At 43.7% G+C, this 17,962-nt stretch overlaps 1 protein-coding gene across 1 annotated transcript; it reads right to left on the bottom strand.

Moving 5' to 3' along the window:
• Positions 1 to 15,418: 15,418 nt before the first annotated feature.
• Positions 15,419 to 17,176, bottom strand: phlda2 (pleckstrin homology-like domain, family A, member 2). Its single transcript, XM_083763076.1, has 2 exons — positions 16,530 to 17,176; positions 15,419 to 15,821 (listed from the first exon to the last, which is right to left on the bottom strand). Exon 1 carries the CDS (start codon positions 16,988 to 16,990, stop codon positions 16,571 to 16,573), a length of 420 nt encoding a protein of 139 aa, XP_083619202.1. The 5' UTR covers positions 16,991 to 17,176; the 3' UTR covers positions 15,419 to 15,821; positions 16,530 to 16,570.
• Between the last annotated feature and the right edge of the window lie 786 nt (positions 17,177 to 17,962).

Here is a 17,962-nt window from a genome sequence, read left to right as displayed (position 1 = left end):
TACGGTTTGAACCACGAAAAAGTCCAGAGTCGTGTGAGCTTTCTAAAGTTTAAATCACGTTTCTACGACAAAGTATGCCAGAGTAATGAGGCTGCAAAAGTGAGGTTGATTTAGAGATAAATCCCATACATTGTCAATGGGAGGAAAAAACTATAAATAAAGTTAAATATTTTAAAAAGTATAAACTTTTTCAAAACAACTTTTTCACCAATGAAAGTTCAAAGATAGATGAACATTATAAAGTTTGAATGAAGTTTCAAAGTGAAAGTATGACGGAGTAATAAGAGCTCAAAAAAGTTAACTGTGAAAAATGGGACCTTTCTTCCATCGACTCTCATTATAAAGAATGTAAAAAAAAGTAAAAAAGTAAAAAAGTATAAAAAGTATAAAACTTCTAATTGGAGCAATAATAACTGCAAAGAGCTGAACAGTTTGAAGTTTGAACTAAATTTCTAGCATAAAGTATGTGGAAGTAGTTAGGTGCCAAAGAAAGTGGCGGAAATTGGAATAAAGAAGAAGTATAAATATAAACTGAGAGTAACTAGTGTGTGCTCGCTGTGGCGAGCCCACAATGACTCAGAAACTACAAAACATTTCAAAGTAAAACGTTCCAGCATGTGTCTCCACAGTAAGCTGAATTATAAAAAGTGTGAATGGAGTTTCTAGGTGAAAGTGACTTTTTGACGTCCCATAGAGCTGCCATTGAGCCCCATTATAAATGTATCAAATTTGAAAGCACTATATTTCTAAAACTATGAAACATTTCAAAGAATCCTTTTCAGGCACACATGTCCCCCGTAAGATGAACCTAAATAGGTTTGAATGGGGTTTCTAGGTGTAAGTATAGGACTAGTATGTAGGGTATGTATGTGCATATGTGTATTGTAGTCCATGCATGTCACCCCACTTCTGGCCTTTTAGTGCATACAGTACCATCCATCCAATCCATCCATCCACCATACACCTATCCATCCATCCACACACGCGTGCGTGCGTGCGTGCGTGCGTGCGTGCGTGCGTGCGTGCGTGCGTGCGTGCGTGCGTGCGTGCGTGCCACCATGCCACAGCCTGCCCACTCAGCTCATCTACAGTGCCAGATTCCAGTGGACCTCCCTGGCCTGGGCCGAGGAGGGCTGTGGAGGGAAGACTTTGAAGCGGGCTCCAGTGACTCATAACCTAACCATCCACACCCACCCTGCGTTTGCTTCCCACCCGCCCACCCCGCCTCCGTCATATCCCCCAGCACCCTGCCCTTGTCCTCTGGCTCAAATAGCCGACACAGAGGCCTCTCTCGTTCCCTGGCCAGGCCAGAGAAAAGGGATTCTGTTTCCACTTCCACCGAACAGGGGGATAGGGGGAAGACTGGCCTTTTGTGAAGGAATCTTCTGTAGTATGTGTGCACGCAGGCGCGTGCATCTGCGTGTGCGTGTACGTGCGTACGTGCGTGCGTGCGTGCGTGCGTGCGTGCGTGCGTGCGTGTATGGTGTGTATGTGTACAGGGCAAGGCCTGCAGGCGTTTAATATCGCAGCAATCACATTTAATACAATAGAATAGATTGTATCTGTTGTATAAAACCATATGTTATGCTTATCTTTTCGCTGTTATTCCTATATACTCCTGCTGGAGTCATTTCCCCAGCACGTTTCCTTGGGGCTCGGAGTAAAACGACACTTACATCCTGTTCATTTGCCTTACAAAGCGTCTGTTCCCACAGCGCGTACATTTCATCCCCCAGTTTCTTTCTTCTTCTGTGTGGTGTTAGACATGTATTTATCGCATGGAGACAAAGCCAGACATCCGTACGGTAACCTACAGTATGTTTTAACCATTCACGGAGGGAGACATGAATGTTTTTCACATACTGTGGATGTCTTCATTCGGCGGGTTCATTGCACATGACATCAGTTGGGAGATGACATCATTGGAGGTGACATCCTCGTGGACTTCCTGTCTGGAGCACGAGAAGCTTTTTACTTAAATAATAATAAAAACTATAATCCCAGCCAAAGAATGAGCTAAATAACGTATAAGATTATTGGAAAGAAAGTGTATTTTCTCCTATACACAGGTTTAAAGTTTGTTTAGCATTGACAATGAAGGGAAAATTTAGGTCATAATATGTCGTTTACGTCATATTGTCTCTTTATTGTTAATGGCGTTTAATGTTTGTGTTGGCACCGTTTGTTTTACATCATCATTACATTACCTAATCAACATGAGTTAGACTTTAATATATTAGCGACACTCACCTTTTATCTGACATGCACAAGGGGATGTGTGCAATCTGTGCATGTACATGTACACCGCACGCGCATGCACATGACTGTGTGCGTGCCGTGTGGTGTGTGCATGTGCGCTTCCATTCCGACCGTGCGTGTGCGCTCTCGCAGCACGCTGTGTTTGGGAGGTGTCTAATGTGATTAATGTTGACCTCCCATACAGCCGTGGCCTATTTGGCAAAAGGTTGTCACTCTGCTCTCCCCATACTCTGACTGTGGACAGAGAGGCTCTTTGTAAGTGGCGTTCCTCCTCGGGAAAGACCCTTGAGCAATGACAAACAGGATTTCCCCGACTGCAGCCATACATCCAACCCATATCGCCCACTTCTGTAGTAGCCACTTTAACTCAATGAGGGTGTTTAAGGATCACCTATAGTTTCATGATTAATGTGTCCCATGACTTATTTTAACCGTTAACCAAAGCTGTTCAAGAAAATTCGAGATCCAAGATTGTTATTCATTAAAATCTGTCTTCTATGGAAGCATGTTGCAAAAATTATTTTTGGTTATTATTTCAATATTAGAGAATTTGAAGTGGTCAAACTAGCAATATGTTCAGAAGCATGTTCCATAACATCATAATAGTCTCGGATATTTCATATAAAAGCATCAATCTGTGGTTTCTTTCATTGTGTGTGTGTGTGTGTGTGTGTGTGTGTGTGCGCGCTCGCGCGAGCCAGCAGTCTGTAGTTGCACAGCAGTCACCATAGTCGTATCACAGTCATGTTACTGTGAGTGCATATGGAAGAACAAGACTATAACACATTATGATTCCTATTGTGTGTATGTGTGGGCCGGGGGCTCTTTCATAATGGGACATTATTGTGAGATTTGATTACATTTGTGTGTTGTTGTCGTCCCATATCGGACAGGACTAAGACAAGACTGATGACTATGGGGTCATGGGTCATGCACATGAGATTGACCCCTGTGGCTGCTGTCTTTGTCTCTCCGTCCGTCTATCAGCAGTCACGGGCGGGCGGTTCCCGTGTGTCAGACCCACCTTCTCCAGCCCCCGCATGGCATGCACAGTCCTCTGATCGATGTCCCCGCCGGCTGTGAAGGTATGCAGACACAGGAACACAAGCCCTGCATGGGCTGAGCTCATCGCTGTGATCCCAACGCCCAGCGGTATAGGCTACGTCCTGAAACAATACGCCCCTGTCATGTCCAATAGCAGACAGGTGGGAGCGTTCACCCGTTGTGTCAATAATACCGCTGCACTGCTGAAGTGATCAGGGACAGAAAGAGGGAGCAAGCGGCGTGGACCAATACAGGAGCCCCGGGACACGTGGAATGCATTGTGAGAACCTGTTGTACTGTAACATAGGGACTTTCCAACATTCCCTGGTGTTTCTGCTCGTAGTCTTATCATCACTCTGAAGAAGTCATTTGACAGATGTTGTCCTATAACGACACGCACTAACATGAAAGTGCTTGATTCCAGTTTTTAATCGAGAAAGTATTTTTGACTAGGATGAAGAATTTGGCCTAGGAGTCAAGACAAGGTGGCTTTTTTAATGGTCCAGACATGTCAATAAAGCCTTTTTATTATCCTTCCTCGTTGAGTTTTTCTACCTTGCAGAGCCTGGACTGCCTCGTTGCTTATCATGCTTGTTTATCATTGTCTCCACCAGGCCGGCCAGCCCAAGGCCGGATATGGAAAAAAGCTGGAGACTATGTTTTCCCCTCTGTCCTGTCCGTCCTTCTGTCCATCCATCCGTCAGTCAAAGAGTGTGTGTGTGCGTGTGCCGTGTGCGTGTGACGTGTGTGTGTGCATATCTCTTGAACTGTAAGTCACACAATCAGCCATGAGCCATCTCACATGTCAAAACTCACACAAATCGGTACAAGATGTATCAGATTGTTTTCACTATTCCCAATTGGCCATGATTGACTTCCAAAATGTGAGGGCCCTGGGTAGCCAACCTGACCTGCCGGAGATCTGCGCTCTGAGCAGCACACTGTCTAGTTATTCATCATCTTGGAATGGTTAACATGTAACGCCAGAGGCAATGACTCCTATATTAACCATTATATTGTTCAATCCTATAAATATTTCTTTCTGCAAAATGTATCTCCTCCCCCCTGTTAAACTGTTTAATGGGTGAAGTTGGTGTTCTGTCCTTTGTCATTTCTTCTTGTTGAATGCAAAAAGAGCGGGTAGTGGAAATTAATTTGGCAGACTGTGTTTGGCAAGGGCACAGCAGCCCTAGTCCAGCTTACTTTGGATGGTATCTTGTTAGCTTTTGGTGTGTCACGGGGAATTCCATGCCAGATATATTCCACTAGTCCTGTTTCTCATACAGTACCATGACTCTCCTCTAATTCAGCTCATTCCATTCCCTGCCATTGTCCTGTGCGTCTCTGTGTACATTCATCTCCGTCGCAGGCTCTTTTCTTTCACATCATTTCCTCCCATGCCGTAAGCACGGCGGACCACAATTTCCTCATGCCCATATCGGGCCAGCCAGTGCACCTGGGATCCTCATTATTACCCCGCTATCGTTGGAGTCATTTGTTTTAGCTGCCTTTGGTTCAGCGACGACAAGTGCAATTGCTCTTTGTGCAGCTTTGTCTTATATCTCCTGCATCAGTGGTTCTCTAAGTGGACCCTGGGGGTCCTTGGGGGGGAGGGGGGGGGAGGAGGGGGGGGGGTTCATGTGGTTCCGTTTAACCACCTCGTCCACATATACCATTGCTGTCGGAAACCTCTTATCTCCAGATGTTATAGTTTGTTTTTTTAATGTAAACCCACTTCATCCCACTTCAGTATAGCGTCACACAAAAGGAGCAATGCTGTGCAACGTTTTGAGCTTTTTAGATCTGCTACATGTGTTGCTTTCGAATCTTGAAAAAGCAGCAGTTTTGGACATATGGGGTTTCCACTCATCAACCATGTCAATTTTGGCATGAAAATGGTTTGAGAAGCACTTCCCTGCTGTACATGACGACTATAGCTCCCCCTATGATTGATTTGGAACAATGCCTTAATTCTTATGCAGTGTGTGTGTCTGTGCACAGTGAAATGGTACTGTAATGTTATTGAAATCTGCTCTGGTCGTCTCGTCCCTCCGTTCACAGTTCACACACCCACTCAGGCAGGTGGTCGGTAACTAATCCTCCCTGGGGTCCAATCAGACTGTGTGATCAAACCGTAGCCCAGACCAGACCAGGCCTGCTCCTCGGCACCCAGCTGCTCTCATACCATTATATACAGCAGTGTCCGGAGTCACACTGCTTTTTGACTCTGAAGCAAGTAGATCTCTGGTAGATAGACAGACCTTTGTTTGAAATGCAGTCGCCAGAGGCAGCACAGCAGGTAAGTTACCACAGATATGCGACAGAGTAAGAACATACTGTACTGTAAAGTAGTAGAGCAACGGTGGTAATACGGGATCAGGGGAAGAACAACATCACAATATTGACGAAAAGCACAACAGTCCACAATAGTAAAATTGTTGCTGTCTGGCAGAAACCTCCTATCTCCATATTTTATGTTGTCCGTAAATTAACGCCTTACGTGATCATACTAGAGTCGAGCGTCACACAAAAGCTTCAAAAGTAGCAGATTTACAAGCTCAAAACGTGACGTGAAGTGACATGTTTTGAGCTTGTGGATCAGCTACTTTTGCTGTTCTTGAAATTGAATCCTGTAAAGTAACAGTTCTGGACTTGTGAGGTTTCCACCCGACAGACGATGAACACCTTAGCAAACACACGTCACAGTGTCATCATCATAGTATCCCATCCAGAGCATATAATCAAATATACCAGTAAGACGCCTGAGGGCGAGAAGCGTGCACTGGCCATATATGGAGCGTGTCTTGAGTGTACAGGGTGTGACGAGGTCAGATCAACATATTGATTGTCAGAACAGGTCAGCTCCATATATGGAGATCTAAGGGTGGCAGCGGGGGCAGTGTCTTGAATGTACAGTGTTTGATGAGGGCCCAGGTAGGGCCTTCATTTTCGGGCCCCATTGAGAACTCTAGTTTTCGCCGGCTGCCAAGCAAGGCTGCACAAATACCTTTGGGGCAGCTGGGCCCATCTAGAGTTTGAATGGACAGGTATCAGTCAAAAGGGAGACATCGAAGAGGAAGGATGGATGGGGAAGGATCAACATATTTGGAATGTTAGAACAGGTTCTGTGTAGCAAGTGGCGCAATGGATAACTAATCAAGGTTGGTATAAGGTATTAATTGACCAGAGTACCAGATTCGTAAGGAGCTCAATGTGTAAGTGAAAACCAAAGAAATAAGGAGGCAGAAACTGGAGTTAAAGGTTAACTGAAATATTATTGACTTAAAAAAACAGAACTTAAACAACTTTGAACATTTATAGAAAAAAAAAAACACAAAATGGGGGCCCCTTAAAGGTGGTGACTTTGAGAGTCCCTATGTTTCTAAGGGGGAATCAGTCTCTCTCCAGTGTGGAGAACAAGTTTACCACATTTGTGGAGGGAAGAGGGGCGTCGAGATCCGCGTCGGCTCGCCAGGTCCAGGTACCAGCCGGTACCAGAACCATCCAAGGGGAAATCCTTTCAAGGACACTAAAACCTGACCTGAAAGGCCAGGTGTCTAAATCAGTCTTTTGTTCAAAAATCATTGTTGTACAACTTTAAATCAAATAAAACTATTAATGAGTAGAGAGTTCGATGTGATCAGTATCGACCTCTTTAATCATTTTTCTATTAACATATAGAAACACATATTTATATATATATCATTACATGCATGCTTTCTTAGAAAATAAAATACTATTTTATAAAAAATAAAAAATAAAAATGTTATAGTATTTTATAATATCAATCTTAATTATTCAACCAAAAGTTCAAACATAAATCAAATGCTTTCAATATAAACTCATAACTCAAACAGTTAACCAATTGATCCAAATGAAAATGACACCAAGCCTAAATAACTCACCGATGAGTAACAAGGGACTAGCGCAGTAGTGTAAGGGAACCTGCTGCTGCCATGGTAAATAAGTCGGCCATCTTGAATGGAGGTGGGAGTGGGAGTGGGGAGTGTAGGAACTGATGTCACCTTTATACTGCTTTGATTGACAGTTTGACACGGGTTGCCATTTTCGGGTTGCCATGTTGGCTGGGTTACATCTGACATATATCCATATACTAATATTGATGACATCAGGGATCTCCATATATGGGCTTAATTTATATTACTTTTTTATCATCTTTTTAACACAGTCAACAGCCAATAAAGGTCCACAGGAGCCCTTTTCATGGCCTCAAACCCAGTACCGCAGCGGTCCAGTTTCCCTGAAGGGCCCCTGAGAGTCCAAGGGCACCCTGGGCTGCGACCAAACATCGTTAAAACGATGTTTGAACGATGTTGGACTCTCAGGGGCAGCACCAAAGATCTGTGCACCCTGACCTCCAGGGTCTGGAAGTAAAATGTGACAGAAGTAGCATGTGCTTAAATTCATATTTAAAAAATGTTTCAGGTGTAAAGAAATTCTGAGATGATGGAATGGTGATGGATGATGATGGTCATGGAAGGGAAACCTTCTGAAAGCTTCATGGGCAAAAATAATCAACTTCAAAATCTCAAAAGATCGGTCAAAATGACCTCTCAGTCATGCTAGTACTGAAATTAATGCCTCTGGAGATGACATCTCTGTCTCTCTTTGTTCAGTGGCACTCCTCTGAAACTATCTGAATCGTGATTGCCACCTCTCACATTATCTTCCTCTTCCTCTCTCTGCATTCATTCACTATATCAGATAATACATTCCTCTGCCTTGTACTCGTGTATGTTTTCCTTTCATAAGTCTAGTTTATACTTCCTCTGACACTGACTGCCGTACAACAAAGTATGAATACAAATCCTATCTCCTCCACCACAACACCCCCCACCCTTTCTCCTCTTGTAGACATTCCTAACAGCGTCTCCCTTCTCTCTCTGTCTGAAGCTACTCCGGACAGCTGGGTCGTGGCAACATGAGCTCTCACTGTGTGCGTGCATGTGTGCGTGCGTGTGTGCCTGTGTGTGTGTGTGTGTGTGTGTGTGTGTGTGTGTGTGTGTGTGTGTGTGTGTGTGTGTGTGTGTGTGTGTGTGTGTGTGTGTGTGTGTGTGTGTGTGTGTGTGTGTGTGCGTCCACTACATCCATGTGTCAGACTTCGAGAGGTGCCACATTCATAAGATTCTCCCTGAAAAACAGGTCCACACACTCAATCTGCACTCAATCTGTATCACCTTACGGCGAGCACATGTTGACATCGCTTCTTGTTCTGTACTTTTATCTATATTTATTAACAGCACATGTTGTTCTGACTGTACCGAACGACGTTGAGCTCAAGCGACGTGCTTATTGGCTTGAAAATCAGTTCTTCATGGCGGCAAGTGACGCTGCTGTGCGTATAGATTTAGGCGTTTAGGCTGCAAGGAAAACAAGAGTATGTCCAATACTCAACTACTGTACTTAACATTTTGAGGTACTTTTACTTTAGTGGAGTATTTCTAATTTTAAGTGCTTTTACTTCTACTACATCTCAGAAGCAAATATTGTACGTCCTGATACCCCGTCCAGGACAGGCTTCAGGCATGCCTCCTCAGGAGACTTGGCTCAGACCATTTAATGGTCTGAGCCAAGTCTCCTGAGGAGGCAATTGTTCCTAACACCAAATCAAATTTTGATTTGGTGGTAGGAACAATTGCAACTGAATGCCCTTTGCTGACATCTCAGCAACCTTCGAACCCACAACCTTCAGCATGAAAGGCATTATGCTCTAACCACTACACTATTCGAAAACCTTAGTTAATTTGTACAGTAACCACAGGATACATTTCCGTCATTGTCTCCACCAGGCCGAAGGCATGTGGGGAGAGTATGTTTTGCACTCCGTCCGTCCGCGTGTCCGTCCGTCCGTCCGTGTGTCCGTGTGTCCGTGAACAGCTAATCTCGGCCACCGTTAACCCGGTCGATGCCATATTTTGCACACACACTCCCTGGATGCCAACCATGAACCTCTGCCCCAAACTTTCCAGAACGGCCTGTTATAGCGCCACCAGGAGGCCGCTTTGTGCAAAACAAGTTTTTGCACAGTACACCTACACATTTTGTCCAAACATCACGCAAATTGGTACACAGTCTCTCTAGAGCCATTCAACCAAACGGGTCTTTCAGATTTATCAGACTCCATCCTGATTGGTTAAGATTGGCTTCCAAAGTTCACAGGAGTGCTCAGTTTCAAACAAAATGCTGCAAATCATGAACATGAACAGCGTGATTTCCCTGAAATTGTGCACCCACATTCCCACTAGGCCGAGGACGAAATGCCACATGAACAATTTCAACTCAGCCTCAAGGTGGCGCTATAACTGGCCGAAAAGTGTTTTTACCTCTAACTGCACGGATCTGTGGATAACCTGGTGGAGACCTGTGCCCGGAAGGGCACTTTTTCTAGTTTGATCTATTTTCAAAAGATTTGTATAGCAAATGGGACATTCTGCATAAAGAGTACCTTTACTTTTAGTACTTTAAGTACATTTTGATGCCAATACTTTTGTACTTTTACTCAAGTACATTTTGAATTCCTGACATTTACTTGTAACAGAGTATTTCTATTGCAGTATTGATACTTTTACTCCACCCACTGAGTATATGTCACAGATGGACATGCACAGTTCCTGTCAGCCATGGTCAAATGTTTCAGTGTGGTTCATCTCTATCAGATTGTTGCTGTCGGGCAGAAACCTCTTATCTTCATATTAAAACTTTGTGTTTCTTGTTTTTTTGTAAATGAACGTCCTACTTGATCACACTGTGTCACACAAAGTATAAAAAGTAGCAGATCCACAAGCTTAAAATGTGCCACGAAGTGACACGCTATATGTAGCTATTTTATAATTTGAATACTGAAAAGTAACACTTTTGAACATATGAGGTTTCCACCCGACAGATACGAGATGAAACTCATACTCCATAATCAGCAACTCAACACATGCCCTCCGCCCAGTCTCTCATTTCTGGCCGAATTCTAAACATTTGAGTCCATAATGTGATTTTGGTAACACTTAGAAACAATTTGAATGAATAACCATGAGTGCAATTTTCCAGATAGTACAGTTAGTAGTTAGTAGTTCCCTCCTAAAGTTCTGGGTGTGTTTGGGTTTGTCCTGCAGATTCACTTCAGGTCAGTGGAAGCCAGCAGCACGTGGCCAGATTATCTGGACCAAAACGCTAATGCAACGAGTTCTTTCCCTGTGACTCAGCAGACAGAAATGGATGTCCACTAAGAAAAACAAACAACCGTTGTCATGGATACGGACGATTAGGAGCAAAACGCTTTTTGTGCATGGGACAACAAGAGAGGAAACTGGGAATCATATGACCTTTATTTGGACACAAGAATGACGACAGGGAGACACCACTAGATTCTGGCATATTAGGAGTTTGTCGTGCCTTCTGTTGCCGAGATTCCAGTCCATTATGGCTCTGCCACTACATAAGACCAATGTATCAGCCGCCGCTCTGAGGGTGTGTGTGTCTGTCTTTGTTTTGTCTATAGGTAATTAGCTAAGCGCCCAGGTATGTGAGACTCAGGTATGCACTCACCTGAGCGTCAGCGTGACACACACACACACACACACACACACACACACACACACACACACACACACACACACACACACACACACACACACACACACACACTCAAACGCGGGCAGGGAGGGTTCATTCTGGTTAGAACTGGCTTGTGAATACCATTATCTTGAGATAATGCCATTCTTTCCGGAGTGAACCAAAAATAAATTCCCCAACTCAGGGTAAACGACTTTTCTCTCAGTGCGACTGTTAAGAAACTACTCACATTATCGGCCAAATTACGTCATAACTGCAGGATATCAACCATTGCAGAAACCTCATAAACTAAGCTGAGGTTTGTGACGTGAATGTGAGCGGTTAAGCCCACGCTGTTTGGGTTACAGAGTGTAGTATTTACACGATGAAGGCCGACAGTGTTGTTGGATCGCTGGTGTGAGTTACAGCTCTGATGGGAAGACGGAAGGAAATGACAAAACATGTTGAGATGAGAGAGTGGCCTCGTTCTTCCCCTGGGAGTGTTGCGGGAAGCAGTGAGAGGCAGTGAGTCACGGTCAGGTGAAGTAACCTGAGGGCCCACGAACACCAAGGGGACACGCCAAGTATAGGGTCACCGCGTCGTCGGGAAACAGCTTTGTCAGCCAACTTTAAAGTGCCGTGAGGCGTTGAGGTGTTAAGGATTACAATGGGAGATGGCTACACACCTCAGTGTCCTCAGTGATGCATTTATCAATTTGTAACCACGAGAGCTACAAATGTAACCAAATAGAACTTACGGGTCCATTTGGTTACATATAATATGCTCTCAGAGTTCACTTAAAAAGGATTACAGTAGGACGACAGCTACACAGTAAAATAAATCCTTGATCAAGAATGTATCCATTTCACTGACTTCAGAGAGCCTATGAAAGTAAGCTAATAGACCTTACGGGTCCATTTGGTCATATTTGCAAGCTCTCTGAGTTCACTTAAAGGTGCACTATGGTGTATAACTTATTTTTTAAATCCATGGTCGAACAGGAAAATTACAGAGAGGAGCTCACTAACTGTGTACAGAACAGCTAAGCCAGTCATAATAAATACAGTTCCCAGTGTGGAGCTGCACTGGCTCCATGGGAGAGTGTTGGGTTTATGTCTTAAGGAGGACAGAGGAGCCTGCGTGGGAGAGGCTTATCTCTGGGTGATGATAACACTGAATCACACACACACACACACACACACACACACACACACACACACACACACACACACACACTTCCTTCCGCTGGACACCCTTCGTCACACAAAGCAATGCAAACACCTGTGCCCTGCCTTTTCTATGTAGGCTATGTACACACACCACGCACACGCACTACTAGTGAGGCTAAATGTATAATTGGGTCCATTAAATGACACATTTTTACAACAATGTTTTACTGTGCATTTCAATAACAACACAAGTCATTTTCAAGTCATAGTCTAATGTTTCATAATTATCTTCCATTTCCTATGATTTAAACAAATATGTACCATGGCCTGCCCTAGACAGTAAAATCCTTTGGTTTGTTACTTTGTTCACTCACATTTTGTTCACTCAAACATGGGTGGACATGGAACACAAACAGACCGTAAAGGGAAATAACAGTGGACAGCAGGGTTTGACTGTATGGTTCCATATACATCTGTTACATCATGGTTCTTTAGTGCTTGGAGTCCCAGTCAGAGCTGTCCACCCTTCACAACGCGCTCACTGTTCCATAGCTCCATACTTCCAGTGCAGATAATGACTATCCTATGTGGCCCTCGGCATGTGGCGATGACGCCAGGCGTCGTGTAGAAGTATGGCCTCAGCGAGTGCCAGGCCTGGCCTAGCATGAACTGCGTCACAGGATGTTTATAAAGGCACAGTCCATGTTTCTATCTGTCTGCTCTGTGGTCTGGTTCCGGAAGAGGAGGATGTGGAGAAGAGGACAATGTATCTTTACATTCTGTGGTACCAAACACTCACAGCAAGCCTCTACCACTGTAGGGAGACTGTGCATTGAATATAGAGCAGTCTATTAGACAACATGTGAGACATGTTTCATTGGATCGTGGAGTGCGGTGCCACACCATCGCCACAGGTTTTGGTTAGGTTAAAACAATCGTAGAATTATTTTTTAAGTAAACTGGCCATGATATAATTCAGAATATTGTCAATCATGTTTATCAGTTCGGCTTCCATAGGCTGTGAGAGCAAGAATCCGGAAGTAGTGATTTGATTCAGTCTTACTGCATGGTGAAACAGGAAAATAAACACACATTTATGAAGGGAAATGGCCTACTAGATCTTGTTTCTTGTCAAAAGTGCCATTTTGACCATATGAGTGAATAAATCACCAGTTTCTACTACTCTCAATAAGCACGAATAGATATGATATAAGAATAAGAACAGATAGATATGATGACATGGTGATTCTGTCAGCTATACAAACCAACGTTCAGTATTGCTTTAAGTTTTTTTTCAGTATTATCTTATCTGAAACGTCTCAGTGTCTCAGTCTCTCTCTCTCTCTCTCTCTCTCTTGGCCTGGGGTGACATGCAGTATAAGGACAGTAGTGGTAAGTAACACCGCACTGACAGCCCCTAACCCCAGTAACCCTCATGTTGCCGGCAGAGCTGCGCGTGTGAGATTAAAGTAGTGCCAATTTGTGAAGCAATATTTTTAGCAAGGAGGTCCGTCCACTCCGGTAATAACGCCTCCGATCGGCCCTTTGATGTGTTCATTGTAGTGTGATCCGGCTTCAAAGCTCGCCGGGCCCGGGCCGGGACAGGCTGGGATATGGGACAGGGTAGGGGGGAGGAGAGGAGGGGGGGACTGGCCAAGGGGACTCTTGGCGTTCTGTCACCTCTGACCCCTAAAGCATTAAGTGCTCACAACACACTACACCACATGAGAGCCAGCTTTAAAGACAGGGTTCAGGTTAACGGAAGAGAGGGATCTTCCTTTATCGCCTTGTAATTCCCCTGGAATTATTTCATTTTCATGTAGGCCTATGGCATTGCATTGCAGAAGAGTTGCAGAGAGAGAGAGAGAGAGAGAGAGAGAGAGAGAGAGGCACTGGGAATCAGAAAGTAGCAAATATGTATGAAATGTGACTGTGTTCAGTGATATGCTCATAGCTGATAGTTTTATAATTGCCCCTGTCAATATTTCATTATATTATTATTGACAATATCTTCTTTATAAACATCAATAAGAATATATATCTCTGTGTGCTGTAGAATGCAGTGAATCCCAGCAGTTACCTTTGCTTATCATTAATGGCTGGGCGGATGCTTTGAGAGAAACTATCCAAAATAGCATATAAATTACCCCACAGAGACCCTGCGGCAATTCAGGATGAGAGATGTATATCAGCATATCTTTTAATAGACCATCATATATCCTGCTAACATGATCTCTCATCATAACCTATGGCTATACTTTCAAGCTGAAGGCGATTATTTTAACAACCCTTACATGATGCTGTGGATTATACTGCATGCCACAGGTGTTTTACATTTTGTAAATATGACCAAGCCATGCCCTCATTGGCTACTACAATGCCTCTGTTACAATACAGTGAAATCTGGAACGTTAACAATCCGGATACTTTACTTAGTTTAAGTAGCACTTCTGTGTACAGTAATTACACAGACGTGCACACAATTGCATTGTTTCCGATAGCAGGGCTTTCATGTCAAGATAACAAGGCAGTAAAGTGGACTTTTATTTGCTGTGCAGTGTGCACATACCCGTGCGTATGTGACGTGTACAACACAGCTTTTTGAAAAGGGCCACAGTGAACAGAAATGTTTATCTGAACACCTGTCAGTTATGTTAAGTTAAATAGCATTGGTGTCGGGCAGAAACTGCTTATCTCCATATTTTAACTTTTTGTGATCTAAAAAACGCACATTATACACAAAATAAACCCCCCAGGAAAGTGTTTGTGTCCTAAACATCATTAAAATAAGATATGGCTGGGTGAATGTGGCCCTTTAAATAGATTCTTATTTGCTTATTAATCAATTCAACTGTTTTTTTTATTTAAGAATAAGACATCCTATAGTGAACCCCACCAACACAGATTTCACCAGGCCTTGAGTTTTTACAACTGTCCACATAAAGGTGTGTTCAAAGGAGCGGCCGGGTGTTTCATGTAGGCCGTACCAAGTACAATCAGTATACTCACTGAACTACCGGTGACACATTCCACCTGAGAGCGGATGGAAAGGGGACTTTCCTGGCTGGGTGTCACCGGAATGAGATCACTGTGGCATCTCTAGCATTCATGGTCCAAATAGTTTGCAAGAAACACTTCCTTCCTGTCAGGCAGAAACCTGTTGTCTACATATTACATTACATTGCATCACGTTACGTACAATCTTTTTGCGACCCTCTGGAACCACTTCTAGTCCCTGGACCCCACTTTGAGAACCACTGATGTAAACTGTCCTATATGTCAAAGTGTTCATTTGACTTTTGGTGAAGAAATGTATATGTTGTCATAAGATATTACTAATTAACTTTAATGGCCAAAGTAAAAGAAGAAGAGAGTTAAATTATGTCAAAAATGCATGGATATTTATTCAAATAAATACACAAAATAAATACACACCATCCAAGAACACCATATTCTTGAAACAAATAAATAATAACTTTTTAGCAAACATTGCTTGAAGGAGGTATGAATTCCTCCCAGGAAGAAAAGCAAACTTTTTGAAATACAGTTTGATTATTCAAGAGTTTTTTCAGTCTTGAAGGCGACTTGAAGCGTTTGAAATTGTCTGTCTTTTTTAGAAGACTTTTCCAGGGGCCAGTTTGTAGTGTGATGTATGTTGTCCCCTGAGGTGGCCCCGGGCCTCCTGGCCCCGAACAGAACTGTCCTTCATCCATCCTCGGACCGGACCACTCAGTCTCCCCTTTTTTGGTCCAACTATTCTTTCTTCATGGTCCATATTGACACTGAAGGAGAACAAAAAAGAAGACATTAATCTCAAATTGTTGTTACAGTCAGGTGGAAATGTAACCTTATTTACAACGATACAACTTCAGTGCTGTTCTTGACTACTACTATTATTATTATTATTACTTTTATGACAAGTAGGCTAAATAGTATTGCATTTTTTCACCCTGCCTGCCACAATGTTATTTGGACACAGTAAAAAAAATCCTCTGAGGGTGTAGATTAATTATACATTAGGGGCCATTTGGCTCCATTTCCTGAACACGTAAGATTTCACTGTATGATGTTATATTAGTCATAATTATTTTAAACCACTTGAGCCCCAGCACAGCAGCCCTAGCGAATGTAGCATCACAAATTCACAATACAACTTTATCCAGTTATAGGTTGGGTATTCTAAAAAATAACAGCTCACGTGTAGCCTACATCTGCTACTACTCTTTTTTTGTCTTTCTTTTTTTAATGTTTGAAAAAATATGAAAACGTTTAGAATTTTTGGAGGAATAATTTTCTTTACTGGAGGAGTGGAGGTCCCTGGCACAAAACGTTTTCAGATGGGTTTCCACCGTCCACATAGCCATAGGCCAACGTATACATTGGTGGTCCTTGACATGAAAATGACAGGACCAGACTATAGGGTTTGTTTAACACTAAAATATGTTACTGAGAACGCACATGGTGTCAGTCACACATACATACGCACATACCATATTAGGAGTGGGTTTCATAGCTCGAAGCGTGGATCGTCTCATGGCGCCCTGGCCATGCGCCTCTCTTGCTGCCCCGGCGACGCGCTCTCGCCGTCCTGCCGCGTCTTAAAGTCCTGGATGGCCTTCTTGTTCTGGAAGTCGATCAGCGCCATGGTGATCACCGCGTTCCAACAGTTGTCTGTCTCGCCCGGGCAGCGGAAGTCGATCTCCTTGTCGTCCGTGGTGACGATGGTGAAGTAGACGAACTTGCCGGTGCGCTCCACGCAGTCCACCTTCTTGATGCGCTGCAGCTTGAGCTCCTTGCCCCGCTGGCGCTTCTGCGCGTCCGGGTAGATGTTGAGGCTGTCCGGCGTCAGCACGCACGTCTTGCGCTTCCAGAACTGGAGCAGGTTGTCGCTACGCTTCTCCAGCTCGCCCTCTTTCAGGACCTGGGCGATCTCCTCCGCCGACATTTTCATGGTTTGGGGGGGCTTTTGTGGTCTTACTCTTACTCTTAATAGACGTGTTAAAAGTGTCAATTTGACCTGAGGTGGTATAAAGAATCCTTCCCTCGCTAATTTCTCCCCCTTGTTTTAGTCGTTCCAGAGACCCCGTGGAGGGAGATTATCTCCGTGAAGACTTGCTGCTGCTATAGTAAGTAATCCAGTGTGAGTATGAATGGAGCCGGGTGGCCAGGCTTTTTATAGTCGCAGCCACACAGCCCTTCCCACTTGACGTCAACTTCAAATTTCGGAATGTATCAACAGTTGCCTGAGTAATTCATGGTTAGAGAGAGAGAGAGAGAGAGAGAGAGAGAGAGAGAGCGAGAGCGCGTGTCAGTCCAGTGGGTGTGGGCGGAAGCTCTGGCACAGTGGTGTCACTGGTGTGTGCGTGTGTGTGTGTGTGTGTGTGTGTGGGGGGGGTGGGGTCAGAGGAAGTCCTTAAACGTGGAACTAATTACACACTGCTGAGTTAATTAGTAACACACGTCCAACTACTAAAGCCTATGGAGATGAATCTAAATATTTGTCCCACACAGCAGTCATTGACTAAAAATTGGTTTTATTGGCAACTCGTGAGTATAGGCTACTTCCGTCCATGTGAAGAAGTGCCTACTATACTGTATACTGTAGTATAGTATGAAGTACATTACATTACTGACTGTTCCTAAAACAAGTACATTTTATAGCCATCTGTAGCCTATACTATACTATATTTGTGATTTTGGATCTATAATGACTTGTCCACTCCACTGCATTTCAAAGACAATATTGTAGCCTACTTTAGTACTTTTGACTCCAGTACATTTCTCTAGGAAGGGAAAGGGTATCATATACAGTATGAATTAAGTCGCATTTCAAATATAGTGGACAATTAGGTTATCTTTCTATGGATACATTACAGTGAGGATTCTACTGCCCTTCGACATCAGTGTGTGTGTGTGTTGTGTG

This window comes from Protomyctophum parallelum, assembly GCF_964188405.1.
Source record: "Protomyctophum parallelum genome assembly, chromosome: 4".
Lineage (NCBI taxonomy): Eukaryota > Metazoa > Chordata > Actinopteri > Myctophiformes > Myctophidae > Protomyctophum > Protomyctophum parallelum.
The sequence above is the reverse complement of the archived record's forward strand: the minus strand, read 5'-3'. Positions and strand labels throughout refer to the sequence as shown.

Coding starts and splice junctions, on each gene's coding strand:
- phlda2 (XM_083763076.1), bottom strand. CDS start 16,990: ATGAAAATGTCGGCGGAGGAGATCGCCCAGGTCCTGAAAGAGGGCGAG.